This window comes from Ornithorhynchus anatinus, chromosome 4 (assembly GCF_004115215.2).
Source record: "Ornithorhynchus anatinus isolate Pmale09 chromosome 4, mOrnAna1.pri.v4, whole genome shotgun sequence".
NCBI classification, from domain to species: Eukaryota; Metazoa; Chordata; class Mammalia; order Monotremata; family Ornithorhynchidae; genus Ornithorhynchus; species Ornithorhynchus anatinus.
In genome coordinates, this window is record NC_041731.1 from 52,713,030 (window position 1) to 52,736,440 (window position 23,411).

The 23,411-nt window shown below is 40.4% G+C and overlaps 1 protein-coding gene across 1 annotated transcript in view; it reads right to left on the reverse strand.

Moving 5' to 3' along the window:
• MMP16 (matrix metallopeptidase 16) overlaps positions 1-23,411 on the reverse strand; it is a 278,169-nt gene that overhangs the window by 17,916 nt on the left and 236,842 nt on the right. The window contains exons 7-8 of the mRNA XM_007669580.4: positions 12,205-12,343; positions 516-666 (exon numbers count right to left, since the gene is read on the reverse strand). Of these exons, the coding sequence (XP_007667770.2) occupies positions 516-666; positions 12,205-12,343 (290 nt within the window). The remainder of the gene's footprint in view (positions 1-515; positions 667-12,204; positions 12,344-23,411) is intronic.

Below are 23,411 nucleotides of genomic sequence, written 5' to 3' on the forward strand. Positions count from 1 at the left end.
CCTTAGAGATTGAGGTAATGCTAGAACACTGACAATTAACATGCTAGCAGTGTGGCTTAGTGGATAGGACACGGGCCTGGGAGTCAGGAGGACATGATTCTAATTCTGGCTCTGCCACATGTCTGCTGTGTGACCTTGGGTAAGTCACTTTACTTCTCTGGGCCTCATTTCCATTATCTGTAATCCATAAAAGTATGGAACCTATGTGGCACTTGTATCTGACCTGATTAACTTGTATCTACCCCAGAGTTTAGAACAGCATTTGACACACAGTAAGTACTTAACAAATACCATAATTATTATTTATTATTATGCCATATCTGTTACTGTTATTTGGGTGATGGTTGATAATTCCATTTTAAAAGGAGGCACAAACTGTACTATTTGTATGTACAATGGTAGTCAAAGTCATGAATGTGGAACTATACTTAACTAGGTCATTGCTAGATAATATGATTGCCTTACGATGATGTATGTACCAATTAAATTCTTCCTTGTAGAAAATCCATACCCACCTGTCTCCCTTGAAGAAGTAGGTTTTCCCAACATCCTCCCACCAAATGGCTGAATCAATACCATGAGGAGGAATTCCACTTCCAAGTGATATCAAGTCATGAGGATAACCTGGCTGAAGTGTGGTATCCTTGAAGACCCAGTATTTGTTTCCTAGAAAAGATTCCAAAGATACATAGTATAGTTAATCTCAGACAGTGACAGAAAAAAATATTCTAGGCAAAAATGTTGCTATGTTAACCAAGCAATCACTGGTAACTATTGAGTGCTTACTTAGAACAGAGCATGGGACTAAGTACTTGGGAGAGAATAGTGAAATTGGTAGAGATGATCCTTACTCTCGAGAATCTCAGGGAACATCCTGCTGTGTTTTTTATTTTCCCTAATTATGAAGAAAGTGTGAAATGAAACCATTCTGCCTCCCACTGTTCCCAGGAACATGAGAGAGAGAAGGCAATGGGGAGCCAGGGAATGAATGGCAGCAATCAGAATGGCCTCCCCTCTCCGCCCCCACCAGCAACAGCTAAACTAGGCTTGAAAGAGGCATAAACCTGGCTCCAACGAAAAATCAGAAGGTAGATGGAGACATTTTTAGAATTGTTCTCAATATATTTTCCTGTAAAATGGGTAGTGTATGTAGGAATTGACCCTCAACTGAGCATAAAATTATCTAATGCCCACATTCCTGACTACGGTGGGGGAATTATGGAGTTAGAAATGATCTTATGAACGAGAAGCATAGTGGCCTAGTGGACAGAGCATGGGCCTGGGAATTAGAAGGACCTGGGTTCGAATCCCAGCTCTGCCATTTGTCTGTGGTGTGTCCTTGGGCAAGTCATCTTACTTCCCTGTGCCTCCGTTCCCTCATCTGTAAAATGGGGATTAAGACTCTGAGCCCTACCTATGTGGGTCAGGGTTGGGGAGGTAAACTTGGGAATCATCCTCATAGAGAAGGTAGTTGAAGTCATGGAAGCAAATGAGCTCTCCAAGGGAGTGGGTACAGATGAAAAATAGAAAGGGGACCCAGAACTGAGCCAAGAAAGCCTCCCAGAATTAGAGAGTGAAAATTCAGTACTTTATGTAACGTAAAATAGAATGAAAATACTGAATGGTACGGATATTTTTATTTTTCCTCTCCTCTCTTTCCTGCCCCCATAAAAAAAAGAAAATGAAGGGACTCATTGAAATAAACTTAAAATGAATGAAGGAAAATGATTTCTGAGATTTAGAATTGATCTGCAGCATCCAGAATCACAGGAAATTACTAAGTCATATAGCACAGTAAAAATCAGATAAGGATTATGGACATAGAACAAGAAGATTATCATCTGCAGCTACATTCACCTGCATGAAGTTAGAAAGACCACCATGAAACATGCTTAAGGAGATGATTTTTCTAATCCCCTGGAGGTGACAAAGGGGTTTAATTTGTTGAATGAGATTAAATATCTATGGTGGGAGGACACCCAATCTGGTGATGTATCACTAATTTTTTTGGATAAAGACAATTCCTATAGTTTTGTCAAGGTAATAACTACCTTTATTTGCAAAGTGTGGACATAAATTTTGGATTCCACCTGCTCCTTAAAATTTGGAAGTGAACATATTTGCCTAGTTGAATTTAGATTCACCTGATACTTTTATACTTAGACTTGTCCCATTTTTTCCATGAAAATAAAAGAATTTACAGGAAAGTTGCAATTAATTATAGCACTCTCCACAACTTTTAGAAAATACCATAGTAATACACAAGCCATCCCAGTGGCAGGTCTTATGATTTTATTTATTACACTTAATTTATGGTTGGAAAGTCTGTTCTCCAAATACAAATTTACCCTGTGGCCTTATTCTGCATAAATATTTTATAAGGAAATTTAACTTCACCCCAAAGACCTAGGATCAAGTCCAGGCTAGAGTGAGTGGCATGGAAAATCCAAAAAGCTGTTCCACCGTTCATTTTATATTTTTGTTATCCCTTTGGGGTATTGAATAAGGGAAACCTTAAAAAAATGCAAAAAAGGAAGCTTGATCCACTTGCCTGCACCTCAGCGATTTACAGGCTGCTTTCCTTTTTATCACATTTTTAATTAGGAAAGGGTATATAGTTTCAATCCCTCCCATGCTGGTTTTATAGAGTAAATCTTTTATCAGCTCCTCTCAGCTGCTTTGTCACCACCTTTCAGCCAGAGACCCTCTAAGGTGAATTACTAGGGACCTTGCTCTTCCATAGCAAATCACAGAACCATCTTGTTTCCCAAGCAAACCTCCTCATGTCCCCACCCCACTCTGGTTATTGAGCCTCCCACTAGCTCTTGAGGGCCCAGGCTCTGGACATGGCTGGATCGAACCCACAGAAGCTGTATATTTTTGCAGGGTGTCAACCAGAGAGGAGAAGATGTGAGAACGAGCAAGAACTTGTCATTCTCTTTGTTTACTTTGTTTTCCACATTCTTTAGCAGGGTGTTTCTACCTTGGAATCCTGGGGTTTTCTGTCCGTAAAGGTGGGGAATGAACATGTTTTTTGACATTTTCTTTTTAAGGGGCAAAAACATCTTTCAGAAGGTTACTATGTGACCTTTGTCCTTTGCTAGCGGATGCTCGGGTTTTAAAACCTGATCACCAATCCTTTTCTAAAAAATCAAAATTCAGTAAGCTCATCTGACCCGCTGAAATTACATAACTGTCTGTTCTATAGTTATATTGTATGCTCCCAAGCACTCAGTACAGTGCTCTGCATATAGTGAAAGCTCAATAAATACGATTGCTTAAAATGCAACTCACCAGAACAGCATTTGAAATACAGCAAAAACAAACTGGCCACCTGCCATGGATTTGTGGGCTACAGTTTGAATTTTTCATGAATTAAAATGACAACAATTACGGTTTAAAATTTTAGTTTTCCAAATGGTTATAAAGAGAAGGCCCGATATTGGCATTTTTGTGTGTCTTTCTGATGGTGAGGCTGTGGGGCACCTCGGCTTTTTAGGAATTTTTCACTGATGACAATTGCTTGATACACAAGATTCATTCTAGAAATGTTAACTTCTACAGCTACAAGTCAGCAGCTGACAGTGTCTTGGTCAGTTTCAGGCTGTTTTCTCAATTTGTTTTATGTGTATTCATTTTCAGCTCCTTGGTGACACTTTATCTGCTTATATTATGCAGAATCCCCAATACCATTAATCCCCTGCACCTCTTTGTAAGCAGGCAGGGAAAAGAAAATATTGTAGAAGCTTTGTAAAGGAATAAAGAACATCAAAGGGATCAGTTAAAAACCACAATTTTTGACTGACCTGAAGGGGCTGACAGTTTATTTACTTCCCAAGAAATTTTGGAATAGGTATGACAGAGTGAGGTTGTTGAACCTTAGACATTTCCAGTCATTCTCTAGTCACTTTAAAATTGGTATCAACCTTCTCACCAGGGAATATCTGGTTTTAAATTCATAATGACCCCTCTATATAAAATCTTGGTTCTCTGCTTATTTCTAGAATTCTTAGCTCTAGAATTCTTAGCTCTAGAATTGTGAGATGCAGCATGGCTCAGGGAGTAAGAGGACATGGGTTCTAATCCCAGCTCTGCCACTTGTCTGTTGTGTGACCTTGGGCAAACAATTTCTCTGTGCCTCAGTTACCTCATCTGTAAAATGGGGATTAAGACTATGAGTCCTACGTGGGACAACCTGATTATCTTGTATCTACCCCAGCGCTTAGAATAGTAAATGCTTAACAAATATCATAATTATTATTAATTCTTCCACAAGCATCTCTTTTCCTGGCCATTCCTTCTCCATCTTCCCCTCTTAATCCTGTTTCTTCTCCTATTGCTTCTTCACATAGATCTAAGCAATCTTCATGTTTTGTACTTACTCCTTCCCTTTTCCTTGTACACATTCTCTCAAGGAACATCTCTGCCCTCATGGTTTTTTGTTTTGTTTTTTTTAACTGCCTCTAAGGGACAAACTCAATCTCTCCCGGACCCTATATCCTTCAGGCTAGTCTCAGATCTCCCTGTCTTCACTTTTTGAACTGGATGACTCAATCCTCCTTAAATTCATGCTGTTGAAGTAAGACAGAACTCCAAAGCAGTACTCAATATCCAGTTTCTCTATCGCTAAAGATTCTCTGTTCCCCGGAGAAGCAGCGTGGTTCAGTGGAAAGAGCACGGGCTTTGGAGTCAGGGCTCATGAGTTCGAATCCCAGCTCTGCCACTTGTCGGCTGTGTGACTGTGGGCAAGTCACTTAACTTCTCTGTGCCTCAGTTCCCTCATCTGTAAAAAATGGAGATTAAGACTGTGAACCCCACGTGGGACAACCTGATTCCCCTGTGTCTACCCCAGCGCTTAGAACAGTGCTTGGCACATAGTAAGCGCTTAACAAATACCAACATTATTATTATTATTATATCTTGAGGTTGATCTTAGAAGCTTCTGGTTTCCACTCCCCTCACACAAGAGTCTGGGCCTGGGAGTCAGAGGACCTGAGTCCTAATCCTGGCTCCGCCACATATCTGCTGTGTGACCTTGGGCAATTCACTTCACTTCTCTGGGCCTCAGCGACTTGCTCTGTAAAATGTGAACTGAGATGGGGAACTCCACTTGGGACATCGGCTTTGTCCAACCTGATTATCTTGTATCTACCCCAAAACTTAGTACAGTGTCTGGTGTATAATAAGCACTTAATACATATCATAAAAACAAAAACACTGTTCAGATCCTTTTATAAAATCTTATTCACCATCATTACATTTCTCATTCACATCCTAATTATCACCTGCATAGGTTACTACAACCTCTTGCTTTTTGGTCTCAATTTGAAAATATTTATCACTGCAGCTAAAATTGTCCTTCACACCTGCCACATTGACTGTGTCTTCTCTCCAGTGGCACCTCACGGTTCTCTAATTCAACTACAAAGCTCTGCCACCTGGCTCCACATGGCTTGTTTAACCTCATTTCCTTCACAGTCCAGTCCACACTGCTGATTCAGCCAACCAACCTTCTTGCAGCCATTTGTCTCAGTCCTCCCTCTCCCAACTGCAAATCTGTCACATTCTCCCTTATTGTGAGAAAGAGTCTGCCCCACTCCACCATACCACATCTCTCCCCTCTTTTAAAGTCAGTTTACAGCTCTTTCTTCCCAAATTCACCCACCAATTCTCTATTGCACCCAAACTGCCACCCAATCTTGTCAATAAATGTATTACTATAAAGATGGCAGTTCGAGCTGTCCTTCCACAATTTCACCTACCCTTTCTCTATCACACCAAACCATTTGCCATTGAGTCTTGTCAACAAATTCATTACAACAAAGATGAAAGCTGTATAACCTGTCTGTATGTGCAACATACGTTTGTCTGACTGATCTCCTGTGCTGTGCTATAAACTCCTTGAGGTAAGAACTGGTCTATAATAAATAATCCAAAGGGCCCGTCACAGTGTTATGCACTCTATGGATACAAAATAAAATTTTTAAACTTTTAACAAAAGGAGGGATTGGGTTTATTTTACCTCTTGAGTGCCATTCTCCATCGGTACATAGTTGAACCCACAGAGTGGGTCTGCCTAATCTGAACCCAAATTTTGTGGCAGAAAAACAAAAGAAAAACAACTGTTGTGATCATAACATAATGGTAACAATAGCATACAGATACTTTAATATACAAGTGCCTCTGGTTCGAACAACTGTTTCTTCTGATTGAATTAAAGCCTGGTTTCCCCTAGCCTATTTATGGGCCACTATGGAGACATGGGCCTGCAATGGGAAGGTGTATCTGCCTGATGCCTGGTTGGCCATCCCTTTCAGAGTCCACTTTATAGCAGGTTGAAACAATTCTACAGAAATCATGTTTCATATATCCTATGTAGTAGCCAGTGCAGGATAGGATAATTCAGTTCTCAATTTTCGGTCATAAAATAGCATAATAAAGAGTGCCCACTAATTAGGTTTATATCAAACAGTCTGATTTTCAGCTGGTCTATCATTTTGGGGTACTATTATCCCACCAGATCCTTTATATTTGGTATTTTTATTTGAAGTGTCCATCCTCCCTCTGCTTTGGCTTCTGCCACCAGGTCCTACAGCTCGTGTTTGTAGGGATCTAATGAACATAATATTGCAAAGGAGGGGTTGGATTCACCGTAGCAACATGCTCGGAGTTCTATAGATATGTACAGATAATCTTTTAATATTCATTCAATAGTATTTATTCAGTGCTTACTATGTGCAGAGCACTGTACTAAGCACTTGGAATGTACAATTAGTAATTGTGGTTTTAATTAAGGCTGTAAATCTAGAATGTAAGCTCATTGTGAGCATGAACAGGTGTATCAACTCTGCAATACTGTAATAATAATAATAATAGTTCTGGTATTTGTTAAGCACTTACTGTGTGTCAGGCCCTGTACTAAGTGCTGTACTCTCCCAAGAGCTTAGAACAGTGCTCTGTACACAATAACACTTGGTAAATATGATTGACTGATAGCTCTTGTTATGTGCCCAGCAATGTACTAAGTACTGGAGTAGATATAAGACAAATCAGGTAGGGAACAGTCCATTTCCCACATGGGGCTCACAGTCCGAGAGGGAGGAGAACAAGTGTTGAATACCCATTTTACAGTTGAGGAAGCTGAAGCATAGGGAAGTTAAGTGACTTGTCCAAGGACACACAGCAGACAAGTGGCGGACCTGGGACCTACAGCTGGGATTACATGATGTAACTTTGATAAAAAGCTGTTGTTTCCAGTTTGTAGAAGTATCCAATATTCTCTCCCTGTAAACTAGTTATGAACAGGGAACATGTCTACCTGCTCTGTTGTACTGAACTCTCCCAGACAGTATAGTGTGCTCTGCACAAAGTAAGCACTCAATAAATACCACTGATGATGGTGACAGTGATGATTTTTGAGTATAATCAATGGTCGCCCTAGCATATGATTTCTGTGTTAGACTCAAGAGAATAACCCAGAATATTTTTTCTCATGAGATTGTGTCCTATTCTCCTGTCTTCTGACTAGTAGGGGATCCACCTACTTAGTGCCTGCAGTTAGGAAGTACTGTCAGCTCTGTGCTGTGCTTCCCTTTTCCTCCTCATTCTTTTCATTCTCCTCCTGGTCTCCATGGACTGAAGGGCAGGGGAAAAGGGCAGGGAGAGAGAAAAGCCTGAAATCTTCTGTCAGGGGAAGGTACCTCTGTGGGGAATATACTGGGATGTCCTTGGAGAAGTAAAGTGGATACTAGCTCCCAAAACATCAGCCCTCCCTGCCCTTATCATCAATATGCCCCTTTCATGAGTTTGATTTCTACATTAGGCTTACCATATACATGTCCGGGAAGCAAAAGGACAATTCATTTAAAAAGATTATACCCAGGCACTGAATACCATAAAGAGTACATGAGTTCATGCCCTTTTCCCAGTAGGATGACTGCAATACCGATAGCACAAGAATATGGCAAATTTCTTCTTGTAGGATTCTTCAGTGTTTTAGAGTAGCTTGTGCTTGGATTTTACTCTATGAATTGGAAGTACAAGTTGGGCTCACCTGGCTTCTGCCCTCTTGACACCATGGAAACTGCCCTATCTAAGGTCACCTCCTCCTTGATGAATCCAATGGCGTCTACTCCATTCTCACCCTCCTCAACCTCTCAGCTGCCTTGGACAGATGGAAGCATTATGTAACCTTGGCTTTACTGACATGGTCATTTCCTGGTTCATTTCCTGTATCTCCAGTCTCCCCTCATGTCTCTTTCGTTGGCTCTTCCTCTGCCTACTGCACTCTAACTGTGGAAGCCCCTCAAGATCTTTAACTGGGTCCATTTCAATTCTCCATCCACATCCATTCCCACGGAGAATTCTTTCATTACGCAGTTTCACCTACCATCTCTATGCAGATGATTCCCAAATCTACCTCTCCAGTCCTGACCTCTCTCCTTCTCAGCAATATTACATTTCCTCCTGCCTTTAGGACATCTTTACTTGAATGTCACCCCAACAAACTAAACTTGTGCAAAAGAGAACTCCTCATCTTCCCACCCAAGCCCTGTCTGCCCCCTGACTTTCCTATGACCGTTAGATAATATCGCCATTCTTAATTCAACCCACAAATTCAACTTTTCACCACATTCTGTCAGTCCTACCTTCAAAACACCTCTAAAATCTCCCCTTCCCTCTCTATCAAAAATGTTGTCACAACTACTACAAACTCTTAATCTATTCCATCTTGACTCTATCACCCTCCTTCCTGTCCTTCCTGTCTCTTGTCTCTCCCCTCTCCAGCCCATATTTCACTCTGCTGCCTGAATTATTTTTCTGAAAGGCTATTTAGTCCCTATTCATCCAGTGCTCACCTATTCATCTTTGCATCAAACAGAAACTTTTTACCATAGACTTTAAGACATTCAAGCAGCTCTTTCCCACCTACCTAACCTCACTGGTATTCTACTACAGTCTAGCCTACACAATTCACTCCTCTAATGCCAGCCTATTCATTGTACCTCAGAGATCTCATCCTTCCCACTTCTGACCCTTTGCCCACATCCTCCCACTGGACTGAAATTCCCTCTTCCTTCATTTGTGACAGTCCACCACTCTTCCCCGCTTCAAAACTCTCCTAAAATCAAACCTCCTTCCAGAGGCCTTCCCTAAGCCCCCATTTCCTCTCCCAACCCTCCCCTCTGTGTCATTTATACACTTGGATCTGTACCCTTTTAGTACTTCATAGTCACCTCCCCCTCAATCCCATAGCATCTATGTAAGAATTCTCACACTCTGACATCCCCTTATGTTTATTTTTTTTTAATGTCTGTCTCCCACCCTAGACTGTAAGTTGCTTATGGGCAGGGATCATGTCTACCAACTCTATTGTATTGTACTTTCCCAGAAGCTCTGCACACAGTAAGTGCTCAATAAATACGATGAATGAAAAATACATTAATTCATTTATTCATTCAGTCATATTTATAGAACACTTACTCTGTGCAAAGCACTGAACTAGGCGCTTGGGAGAGTACAATATAACAATAAACTGACACATTCCCTACCCACATGTGAAATATGCCCTAAGAAAGCCACTATAGAGTGATGGGCCACATTTCATTCTAAAAGAAACAAGTGATGGACTCTGCAAGGGCTTTGAAATTTGATAGATTTTCCTACACAATTAAATAGTACCGGTGGAAAAGTGTCCCTAAGCACAACACAGAACTGATTAAGAAATCTTTTGGAAATGCAGTAGAATACACGGCAAAAGGTATTCCGGTAAATAAGTGTTCAATTACATTGGGAGTACTTTAACCTTTTGTTGAATCCATTTATTTTATGTTTATAAAGCCAGTGACATTTAAACATATATGGTATGATGTTTCAGAAACCAAAAAATGAATTCAAACTCTATGCCCCTTAACACCATTTGAAATCTCTAGAGTCCATGGATGTAAATTTCTGCTTCTGGAGACATTTCACAAACAACATATGGAACATCTTCCTACAAACAAACAAGAAGTCAACACAGAACCTCCACAAGAAAAGTCTGCATTGGCCTCTCTCTATTATAAAAGCTTGCATTGCCAACTAAGTGGAACTCAATCAATACTTGATTCAGCCTTCAGTGTTTGGATTGAGGTAAAAATAACAGACTGTTGATTGGTACTGATTTTATATTTTAATAAAACGATAAGCAGCAAAATTCTGCCCTGGCAGCTTCAGGGGCTGATGCAATGCAGAAGACTCAGATGATCTCCTGGGGCCCAATTTGTACTGCCTGAACCCAGGTGGGCTTTGCAGGGGGGAACAGCTGGCTATTTCCCCCTCCCTGCCCCTACCTTAAACTACTGCCTAAAGTATACAAGGGAGCTGTTGGATGGGGAGTAGAGCAGCCATCCTGGAACTTCTACCAGAATAGCTGGATGCAAAGCAGATCTAACACCTGCTTCTGAATCTCTGAAGCTCACACTATTTCAGCATAGGCATCATTTTGAACAGAGGGGTGAAAAGGGGACATTGACATTAGGGGGCAGTGAGGACTGGAAGGAGGCAGGCTTCAAAAAGCTTCCTTGTTGGTTGGGCCTTATCAGCAGGGAGGGGAAATGAGGCCTTAGGGAAGGGCTTATGGAAGAGGTGTGATTTTAGGAGGGCTTTGAATGTGGAAAGTGTGATGGACTGTCACATATTAAGGGTAAGGGAGTTCCAATCCAGTGGGAGGATGCTGACAGTAGAAAGGATGAGATCTCCGAGGTACAGAGTAGGTTGGCATTAGAGGAGCAAAGTGTGTAGATTGGATTGTAATAGGACATAAGTGAGGTTAGGTAGGTGGGAAAATGGAGGACTGTCACAGGCCTGGGTTGAGAGGTGCTGAGTGAGGTGAAGCACAAAAGCTGAGGGAGCTAAGGCCCTGCTGCCACTATGGAGTGAGCAACTATGGGCCTGTGAGAGGACAAATATATAAAGTCTCCAGAGGTATTTTCCTTCCCCCACACTGTTGTGCAGAGGGAAAGACACCTTTCTGTGCTTGCAAGAGCCTGTACTTACCATCTGCTTTTCTCCAACCCAGGGGAGAGATTGAAGCTCCTTAGGGTGAATTCAAAACAACCCCTAATAGAGAACTCTGTTCTAGGGTTTTCTTCAGTGATACAGTTTTAATGTTACAGTTGGACACTCTTCTCTGTGTAATATTTTCTCTGATCCCTTTCCTTCCCTTATATTTACTCTCCATCACATTACTCATTTCACTTCTCTTCCCATGAGCAACAACTTTGCCTTTCAGGGTTAAACTGTCAGAGAAGGGGAGAATACAGCTAGATTAAACAGGCAACAGCTACAGCAAGAACTCTAAAACTGTTTTCTCACCCTCAGGTTTTGGCTGCCAGGTCTGAACTAAACTGACAGTTAAATGGTTTTGGTTTTTGATCTATTTACATTCCCAAAGGTACAGAAAATATTTCTATGCCTTTAAAAAAAGAGTTTGCTTTTTTAATATTACTGTCTTGTAATTGTTCAGAATGGCCATAACTAATGACCAATAATCAGAATGTGAACATGTGGTTTTCATAAGCTCACATCACGCTTCTCTGTTATACCAGACATGCTTTGTATATGTTTAGTTAGCAACGAGGCTAAGTGCATTCCACTTCTCAAAAAAGTGTCGAACTCCCAAGTTCCTGACCCTAATTTCTCTCAATGGGAAATTCTTACACAAGAAATGAGATTTCCATGTCAGCTATCAAAATTCTCAGAGATGATTTGGCTGATTTTGAGTAAAGACCACAGTTAAGGCTAAGAGTCAGAATCCACAAATAATGATGATGCTTTCAAATCTTGGCTTTTAATCAATAAGCTAGATTCAGGAGTAATGCTACAGGCTCATATGTGCAGTTAACGTAGATGTGTGAGTAGCCATAGGTTGAGGAAATAAGGATCATGTCTACTTATCCCAAAGTGGAGAACAGGCTATCAGATGGTAAAGTCAATTAGACAATGGAGAGTGGTAATCTGAATCATTCAACAATCTCATTTTAGAGCCATAGCAATGTTTTATCTCCACACAGGCCATTCTCCATTTTAATTTGGGCAGTGAAGACTTGGCCATAGAACCTAAAATGTTAAGAGTGAAACCTCGGAAATGAAGTGAGATGAGTGAAAATATCTTTACATATTCTGAAACATTACAGAGTACTTCACAGTGACCCAGATTCTTACCTTTAAAGAAGACAAAATTGCCATCACTATTCTCATATACAGCATCAACACTGGGAGGCAGACCCCGCCAGAAATAAGTAATCTGCATTGGGTACCCATCCATCACTCTGTTGTTTCTCACCCGCCAGAACCACTGATCCTGGAAAGCAAACAGAAAAATCTCTCAGGAAATGTGCGAACTTTCTGCCAAAGCTCATCAGCTTTCAGAGGACAAAGGAATCGTTAAATGTCAGTTTCAGAAAAATCTTTAATCTTTTGAAGCTAACATAGATTTTTATTTCATCCTGATAGAAAAATTCAAAAACACTCAAAAGGAATGTTCCCAACATGCTCTTTTCTTGGGCTGTGCATCTTACAGATACTGTGGGCAATAAAAGTGCTATAAAATAGAGAAGCAATGTGCCTACTATATAGAGCACAGGACTGGCATTCAGAAGGACCTGGGTTCTAATCCCAGATCCTCCACTTGTCTGCTGCATGATCCTGGACAAGTTACTTAACTTCTCTGTGCTTTAGTTACCTCATCTATGAAATGGAGGTTAAGACTGTGAGCCCTGTGTGGGACAGGGTCTATGTCCAACCCGATTTGCTTGTATCCACCCCAACACTTAGTATCATGCCTGGCACATAGTAAGTGCTTAACAAATACCACAATTAAATTGAATTAAAAATAGTAAATTATAATGGCAAATGCCTAACCCTGATATGCCCCTAGAGGGGGAGTCATTCATTCATTCATTTGCATTTATTGAATGCTTACTGTGTGCACAGCACTGTACTAAGCACTGGGGGATAATAGGCTGTTTTGCTGTCACCTATCTCCAATCCCCCCAAATCTCCAAGTTTTTACCCATCTCTTTCCACATCAAACAGAAACTCCTAACGTTTAGCTCTGAGATACTCATTCAAATCTCTCCTTCTTATTTATCCACTCTCTTCTTTCTCCATACCCCAGGTCCTACTCACCAATCTTCCAAGTTTAAACCTGTAGCATTTATGCACATATCTTGAAGCAGCATGGCATAGTGGAAAGAGATTAAACCTGAAAGTCAGAGGATGTCTGTTCTAATCCCAGTTCTGCCCCTCCTCTGCTCTGTGACCTTGGAGAAATCACTTAACTTCTCTGTCTCAAATTTCCTCATCTAAAAATTGGGAACTTGATACCTGTTCTCCCTCCTACTTAGATTGCGAGTTCCATGGACAGGGGCTATATCCTACCTGATTTTCTTGTTTACTTCAGCACTTTACAGCACTAAAATACTGCTGTTATATATTACATACCCCATTATGCAAACACTAAGTAACTGTAAATTAATAACTGTAAATTACTTTTGTCTCTCCCCCTCTTGAATACAATTTCCATACAAGCAAGTATTATGCCTATTTATTCTACTTCACTCTCCCAAATGCTAGTACAGTCCTCTGCACATAGTTCTAAGGAACAACATATAATGAGTATGATTCATATTCATATTCAGGAACTCATAGAAAAATATTTTTGGAATACTAAGGGAGTCAGTGGTCTGCTGTGTGACCTCGGGCAAGTCACAACTTCTCTGTGCCTCAGTTAACTCATCTATAAAATGGGGATTAAGACTGTGAGGCCCACATGGGACAGCCTGAGTACCTTGTAAATACCCTAGTGCTTAGAACAGTGCTTGGCACATAGTAAGCGCTTAACAAAAACCATCATTTTTTTTTTTAGTACTGGAAAATTGTAATGTGGCTCTAAACTGCAGTTGGTCCAAGAATGTAGTAGAGTGCTCTAACACAGTAATAATGTTGGTATTTGTTAAGCGCTTACTATGTGCAAAGCACTGTTCTGAGCACTGGGGTAGATACAAGGTAATCAGGTTGTCCCATATGAGGCTCACAGTCTTAATCCCCATTTTACAGATGAGGGAAGTGAGGCACAGAGAAGTTAAGTGACTTGCCCACAGTCACACAGCTGACAAGTGGCAGAGCCGGGATTCAAACCCGTGACCTCTGACTCCCAGGCCCGTGCTTGTTCCACTGAGCCACACTGCTTCTCACAGTAAACACTCAGTAAATACAATTAGACAATACACTCATCTCTAGACTTTAAACTCACCTCTAGACTGTAAACTTGTTGTGGGGAGGGATTGTGTCTGTTTATTGTTATATTGTACTCTCCCAAGGGCTTAGTAGAGTGTTCTGCACACAGTAAGTGCTCAATAACTATGAGTGAATGAATTGATTTTGCCAGCATTGAAGAGTCTGAGAGTGAGTTATTTACTTTTTTATTGAAGAGAGTGATGATGGTGTCTTAGGCGTTGTATGGTTTTCTCATGGTTCTACAGTCCAGAGAAAAGTTGGGCCAGGTGATGGACTAACACACCTCCTTCTTTCCTGACCCTTATTGTATCTTTGCAGGTAAGATATCAGATCTGAGAACTTTACTATTTTCCTTGGGAAAAAAATACAGCGTGACTGTCTCAAAATTCAAGTAAGGCTGGGGGAGACTACCCTGCCATCATTATGGAGATCAAATATCTTGGAACTCTTTCCGGGAGTAAGTGCTCAATAAATATGACTGGTTGATTTATCAGAATGCAGCGGAATGGGCTTGTGGTATCTCTCGATTGAAAGCTCCTTGTGGGCCAGGAACATACATATCTCCCAACTCTGTTGTACTGCACTCTCCCAAGCACTTAGTACAGTTCTGCACACAGTAAGAACTCAAAAAATACCACTGATTGATTTCCCTTTATAAGTGTAGAGGGTGAAAAAACCAACCCTGTAAATGTTCAATAAATGCATCAGCAGCAAAACATCTCATAATACTCTACTCTCTGTTTTATAGTAAATTTGGACTGAAAGTTGATAGTTCTGGAACTCTTATTTGTAGAAAGAAAGAAAAACACTTCAGCAACTATGCTCAAATCATGCAGATGAAATAAACCATGCTGAAAAAAAACTAATGGAAGTAAAAAAAAACAACAACCCAGAAATATTGAACATTCTAGAAGGAACAGGAAAAGATAATCTAGCAGAACAAATTCCATTCTTTTAAATCAGTTCTGAGTTTCAAAGGGAAGAAAAAAAGAATTGACAGATTCTACTTAGAATATCATTTTCTGCATCAAACATTATTTGAGGTTTAAAAGACAGCTCTGCAGCAGAGATTCTGAATGTTTAGTAGTATGGGAATTTTATTAAATAAAATAACTTCAACTATGGAATAGAAATCTATCCACAGGATCAAAATGGACTCCACACGTTTTACTATAAATTGTAATTCTGAAGAAAACTAATTATCACTTACATGAAAAATAAAAAAAAATAGAAGTTTGAATTGTCCAGGAAGCCTTAATCTTACTAAAAAAAAAAATCTGTGTTTACATTAGCCATCACATTTTTGTAAGAATGTCTGGGGGTGGGGGTGGGAGGAGAAGTGGCTTTTGTTAATGCAGCCTAAGTGAAATGCAGATTCTTTAGAAAGTTCAAATGGAGCATGCTGTCTTTGAAAAGTTGCCAACTTTCTTTCTGCTCTTAAATTAAAAGGAAACATGGTTTGTTACCAATAATCACATATGTGGAAACAGTAACACACACATATACAATCAAAAAAGTTATTCCCACCATTCTCATAAATATAAAATAATATTTCCCACAGTGGTTATGTATACAAACTAAAAATGTAAAACCACATGACATACTGTTTTATAGGTATATTATGGTGTCATTAAGTTAATTTGACACTATACTACCATTTTCAGCTTCAACCTATGCACTGAGAATTATAAAACATAATATAGTATTTAAGAACAGTCGCTAAAGTCATTTTGGAATTAGCTGCCTAAATTCCTCCATGAGAATAATAAAAAAGAAAACATTATAAGTTAGAGAAACCTATTTACAGGGAAGCTGAGAAGAGGCACCTTGTAGAGAAAATTATATTAAATAACCACAAGACTGCCTATGGTATGTAAAGGTTAAAGGAAAAATGTGCCATGAAGACATTAGGGAGCATTTCTTCACTAGGCCAATAACAAATACTTAAAACTACTTTGCAGGCAAGACTTTTAAGGTAACATCAATCACTGAGTGACTAGATGTTGTTCAGGAAGAAATGATGTAAAGATAAGTCCCTATAAATCAAATGGTTTCTTGTCATTCCTGCTACTGTTGTCTTATGCTGTTGAGTTGTGTCCGACCCATAGCAACGCCATGGACACATCTCTTGCAGAACACCCCACTTCCATCTGAAATCATTCTGGTAGCGTATCCACAGAGTTTTCTTGGTAAAAATACGTAAGGGTTTACCACTGCCTCCTTCCACGCAGTAAACAAATCTCTGCCCTCAACTGTCTCCCATGCCGCTGCTGCCTAGCACAGATGTGTTTTGACTTGTAGCAGATTGCCTTCCACTCATTAGCCACTGGCCAAGCTAGGAATGGAATGGGTATGCCTCAGCTTGACTCTCCCTCCTGTAGTAGAGACTGGTAGAGCAGCGTGGCTCAGTGGAAAGAGCACGGGCTTTGGAGTCAGAGCTCATGAGTTCGAATCCCAGCTCTGCCACTTGTCAGCTGTGTGACTGTGGGCAAGTCACTTCACTTCTCTGCGCCTCAGTTCCCTCATCTGTAAAATGGGGATTAAGACTGTGAGCCCCAAGTGGGACAACCTGATTCCCCTGTGTCTACCCCAGCGCTTAGAACAGTGCTCTGCACATAGTAAGCGCTTAACAAATACCAACATTATTATTATTATTAGAGTACTGGAAACTCTCCACGTGTGACCCCGTAAGGTTGTTCTTCCTAAATTTTCTAAAAAACCCCAAAGCAAAGGGACGCAAATGACTTCGAGATCAATTATAAAAAATAAATAAATAAATAAAACAGTGTGCAGTTAGTGGTTCAAACAGAGTTCTTCCATATTTCCATCTTCACCGCTCCATTATTTTCTTTGGCACCTTTAGCTCTGCATTAAAAGAAGGGATTAAAAATGTTTTTGGGTTTAAAGCAAAAATGATTGTTTTGGAGAATTTATTAAGAAAAAAACTAAACCTGCTTCTATGTCTCAGGCAGATAAGTGTCAATGGCTTTCTGGCTCACAAACTGAAGTATGATAGATACATAGTAAAGGGAGGGTTTTAAACCTACTGCAAGAGAAAGGCAAAAATAGTTGCTATTTCAAGCTATTATCCTGTCTTACCCATTCTGATCCAGGCTGCGTGAATGCTAAGGCCATCCAAGATGGGAAAAAGGGGGATGCAGAGAGATAGGAAGGGCAAACATTTCAAGATTCTTTCTGATAATTAAATTGGTAGGCTCATGTCAGATCCTAGAATGGGTGATATTCCTCAGAGGGATGGATCTCTCCAATTTATGCAAGCCAGGCTGAGCTTAGTCCCAGGTGACCTTCAAAACAATCTTGAGTCACATTTTTACTCTCTGGAATTGGAACTTTGGGAGGCAGAAGGTTAGGTCAGTGATTGCCACCTGAATTCACAGTGTATATAAAACAACAGATCCATGGCTGACTAGCAAAATACAAGGCAACCTTTCTCATAACGAAGTTCAGATGATCATTTCTGACAGATGGTACATTATAAGCAGGAGAGACCAGGCTTTCCTAGAAGTAATTTAAGGGTGCATTTTAAGCAGTTAGGCATTCTAGTACCTTTGAGGGTCAGATACCCACCAAGTTAAAATGGGTGTTATTCATTCTAGGCTTCATAGGTTTTAACATCTCTAAATGTTGATTCTTCTTGCTAAGAGATTCAGATCAATGGAAACTAATTGAAAGGCTCTAGCAAATGTTAGCCCTTCAAATAAGTGACGGAACAGGACCTACAGAAAATGGATACTGAAAGTATTGTAGCTGGGACAGTGTTTGGTCTAGTGAAAAGATAATGGGTCTGGGAAGTTGAGATCTGGGATTCTAATCCAGGCTAGTCCTGTTGGTCCTTGCAGACAGGAACTGTGTCTTGTTCATTGTTATATTGTACTCTCCCAAATGCTTAGTACAGTGCTCTGCACACAGTAAGCGCTCAATAAATATGACTGAATTAATGAATGATCTCTTGTAGTAAGATCACTCTAGGTAGGGAATGCATCTGCTATATTGTTGTCTTGTACTCTCCCAAATATTTAGTACAATGCTCCACCCACAGTAAGTGCTCAATAAATATGATTGATGATTGATTGATAGAACTGACCCTCTCAATCAGTTTTGACATCTGTTGAAAGGGGTTAATAATACTTACCTCCCCCTATTTCATAGAGATGCTATGAGAAAAATAATAATAGAAGTGAATATGCTTCGGTAAAATCAAAAAGGACTCTTCAGAATGTTATTAAGAGCAGCTACTTAAAGGGCATCTATAGCTTATTCTTCTCTCCTTGTTTTTCTTTCCCTGGTTCATTTTCCTCTGTCCATAATTTGCATCTGCAGTAACTAGTGGCTTTCTACAGGGTTTCCTTAATCTCTAGTTGATTGAGTCTCCTGGCAGCTGTCAAGGGCACAGCTGATGGCAACCTCTGTGTCACATATTTATGTAATTAAATCAATCAATCAAGAGTATTTGTTGAATGTTTACTGTGGGCAAAGCACTGTACCATGAGCTTGGTGGTTGCCAAGAACTAAAGAATGAAGAGGTGCTAGAATGAGGAAGGAGAAATAGAGATGGATATCCTCCTAGCCTGGAAAATACAAAACTCATCTCTGTACTGCAGAAGATCTATGTGATATAGAACAGCAGACATGAAGCACATCCTGGATACGTCACCTTGGTGGGAGGGGAAGTGGTAATGAGAGGTTTAAATCAGACCTTTTGTTTCCTGATCCCGTTGTCCCAATGCTGCCATGCCCATGAGGCTAGGTCAGAGGTTGTAGTATGTTAGCATTGAGACTTTAATGTGCTGTCCAACTACTAGGCCTAGCACCAGCAGGAAAGGTGTCCCCTTGAACCCAATCCTCTAACCCAGAAGTTACAAAACTGGAGTTGAGGTTCTAGAGCAGATGCTACACAGCAACACTTGACAGTCAGAAAGAGCATCAGAAAGTCAAATCCACCTTGTAGCAGAGGTTTTGGAAACACTGGGACACCAAGCGAGAAACATGAGAAATGACGACAGGCCCCATGGATAAATGATACAGTGGTGTAGCAAAGAGAAATTCTAATATGCTGAGCATGTGGGAGGATCTTTCAGTCATGCGTTGGTAGGTTCATCTGCTTGTACCCACTAATAAAATCTACTGTCTCTTTTGTTATCTTTGAACTTGAACAGCAGCTCTCCTTACAATGAAATGATTCCAATGAAGAGGATAAGCAACATATAAGAAGCATTTTATTTCCTTCAAACTAATAGGAGATTTTGTTGTCAACAATTTAAGTGCTAAAGGCCTGTGCTGCATTGGTTGTTTGCTCCTGAGAATGGAGCAGGGCAACTCATAAAATTCCCACTTGCCTTCAAAGGCAGAGTAATTGCTAGATTCCTAAGTGACTGTGTTTCAGAGTTCAGCTGCAGTTGTTGCCATAACAAGAGAGACTTGTCCTCATTACCATTATCTAATTATTTTATGTTAATGTATTTTTGAAAACATTCCATCTGTTGCCTCTGTTTTGCTGAGGCACCTGGCTTATTTACTTGAATGTGGAGTTCAAGAGGTAACTGCATTTCCTTACACTCAAAGAAATAAGTAGTTAACAATGCAGTTTGATTTATTCAAGGACCTCTCAGGTTATACAGTAACCACTAAGGAAGTATAACATCACCACCATCTTCCTCCTCCTCCTCTTCTTCTCACCATCATGAAAGTGTATTTAAGTTCATTGATGGTAAGCTATGTAAACAAACATACACAGACAATAAAATACTCTAAGAGTTTACAGTTAAAAACAATGTTGATTTGTACAAACACCAATGAACAGATGGACAGATTTAGTGAATGACCGTGATGGGTGGATTTCAACAGTTTGCTCCTAAACCTGAAGAACTACTTTAAAAAAAAAAAAAAAGAAAAGAAAAAGAATCAGTTTTCTTTGATTCCTTTGCTTCTTGGCCTTTCCTTCCATCAGATGACTATATTAGTGTCCTAAACTTGATACAACATGTTTTGCTAAAGTTCATTACTGTTGTCTTGCTTACTTCTTCCTTCCCTTTACTTAAGATCTTTAAATCAGTGATCTTTTGATCCTTCTAAGATATCCATTAACCTTTAGGTTCCAAGGAACAAATTAAAAAAGGTACTTGGTCTAGTTGACTTCTCTAGTTACAAGAATGGGAAATTATATTCAATGCAATCCAGAAACCTGTGAGACCACCTTGGATGGTAGATTTTATATTTCATAAGATAACAATGCAATTAAAGTTTTCCATTACCAATGGACCCTGATGAAAAACTTCACTGGAGTGTTGGCTGAAGAAGGCTTCATCAACCCTTCCAGGGTTGGAGTTCTAGACTATATTCTTATTATGGCATTGCCACTGATTCTTTTCAACTTTCACTTTAATTTTGACCCATTTTAGTCTTTGGCTCTATTTCTTGAGTTTCTGAGCAGCACCATCTCCTTTTATTCCTTTCAAACTCAGCCAAACAACTGATGTGTTCTATCCTTTGAAATCTCAGTTATTCAAGTTCAGTCATAACTGTGAACCTGAGCTAAGGTCCGAACTGGTTCTCTGATCAATTTCCCTTAAACATTTCAAATAGCCCTGGCTTGCCTTTTCTGTTTTCCTTCTATTTCGTCATCTCTGGAACTAGAATTTTCCAAGTCTTTTGATAAACTCCTCACAGATCATTTGGAAAATGCACTTTCCTTTAGGTTTTGTAGAGTCAGGTGTAGGCAGTGGTAGGGTTTCATATGTGGAAGGAAAATGTGATTTAGAAAGATGAAATGTGGCTAAGCAGCTAACAAAAAACCTGAAGGGGAGGGAGTTAACATGGTTATTGTGAGGAAAGCATTTTAAGGAGAATGGAGGGAAGGAGAGTCAGAGATGGTGGGAAGGAGAAGGAGGGGAAGAGAAGGGGGAGAAAGGGGAGGAGAGGGAAGGGAAAGACATGGTGGGGAGAGAGGAAGAGAGGAAGGAGAGAAAGGAGGAGATGGTAGGGAGAGAGAGGAGGAGAGGGAGGGGAGAGAGAGAAGGGGGAAAGATGCATACAAAAAAGTTGTCAAAGTGAAAAAGAAAAGTTATATGGGTACAGAACAATTTTTAGCTTACTGATCTTGCCCAGGGTAACCAAGTTATGCCATAAAGAAAACAAATGAAACCAATATTTTTTTTTAATCCATGGACCCTAAATCGGGCAAAATAAGCCTTCTCACAATGAAAGGCCTTCCTGGACTAGGTCCCCATTTTCTCTTCTCCCACTCTCTTCTGTGTGACCCCTGCACTTGGATTTGCACCCTTTATTCACCCCTCCCTCAGCCCCACAACATGTTTGTACCTACCCAAAATTTATTCATTTAGAGCAATGCCTGTCTCCTCCTCTAGACTGTGTTTGTTGTGGGCTGGGAACATATTTGCCAACTCTGTTATACTGTACTCGCCAAAGCACTTAATACAATGCTCTACACATAGAGAGAGCACAAAAAAATGTGATTGATTGTGCTCAGGGAACTCTGCTTTACTGTACTTTCCCAAGTGTTTAGTATGGTGCTCTACATAAAGTAGGCACTCAAATACCTTTGAGGATGATCAATCAGTGATATTTACTGAGCACTGTACTACGCTTTTGGGAAAGTAAAATACAGCAGACCTAGCAGATACGTTCTCTGTCCATAATGAGCTTAGTCTAGAAGTTATATGGTTAAATGAAGTTACAGTCATTAATTCCACTATATTCTCATCTGAAATATTATAACAACAACAATAGTCTATATCATTATTAAGAAGGGTGGGGAGGTGCTAGTTCAGAGGTCTATTCCCCAGTGTAGTTGTGTAGGAGATGCCCCTGTACCCCACACCAGGAGTTAATGCAATTTCCATCATTATGGATTTTCCCTGCCTCTCTCAGAACTCTGACTCAACTGTAAATTGTAAACAAGGGCAAAATAACTTCCAAAAAAATTGAGGGAATTAATACAATGTTCCTTCTCAATGGTAAATCAAATTACTGAACGACCTAGTAGTGGCTGTGTTTCTCTGTACAGTCAGGGCGTTTTGGATGCTAAAGACCTTGCAGCTGATGGGAAGAAATTTTAGACAATGAAACATTAGCATACAATACAGAGAAGAATACATCTTAAGTATTCCGTTCTACCACCTCATTTCTTTCCAGGTGCTGAGTAGCAGCTTGGCTTAGTGGAAAGAGCAGGGGCTTGGGAGTCAGAGGTTCTGGGTTCTAATTCTGCCTCTGCCACTTGTCAGCTGTGAGACTTTGGACCAGTCACTTCACTTCCCTGTGCCTCAGTTACCTCATCTATAAAATGGGGATTAAGACTGTGAGCCCCATGTGGGACTGCCTGATTACCTTGTATCTACCCCAGCACTTAGAACAGTGCTTGACATATAATAATAATAATAATAATAATGTTGGTATTTGTTAAGCGCTTACTATGTGCCAAGCACTGTTCTAAGCGCTGGGGTAGACATAGGGGAATCAGGTTGTCCCACGTGGGCTCACAGTCTTAATCCCCATTTTACAGATGAGGGAACTGAGGCACAGAGAAGTTAAGTGACTTGCCCACAGTCACACAGCCGACAAGTGGCAGAGCTGGGATTCGAACTCATGAGCCCTGACTCCAAAGCCTGTGCTCTTTCCACTGAGCCACGCTGTATAGTAAGCGCTTAACAAATACATTATTACTATTTCTGTGCGGTAAGTTTCAGAGCCACTGGCCCCCTCCCCCCCAGGACCCCACTACAGGAAAATCACCCGGAAAATCTAGGACCCAACCTCCTGGAAAATTACTCCAAACTGTAATTTGGGAGAGAGTGTTCCTCACACCTTGGAGGCCCTGCTACCATCTCCCACCTCTCCGGTTGTTACCAGTGCTTCTTACCCTCCTTCTCTGAGGTGAGGGGGCTTTAGGGAGAAGATGCAAGGAGAAACAAGAGCCCCTCCTACAAAAAGTATAGAAAAATCATTTGCTTTTTTAAGACTTATCAGATGGGCAGAGTCTTTGATTTTCAGTGTACTTCCTCCACCCACCTACTCTTCGATTCTCTCCAGCTGCCTGCTGAACAACGAACACTTACTGAGTAGAGAGCACTATACTAAGTGGTTGGGAAAGCCCG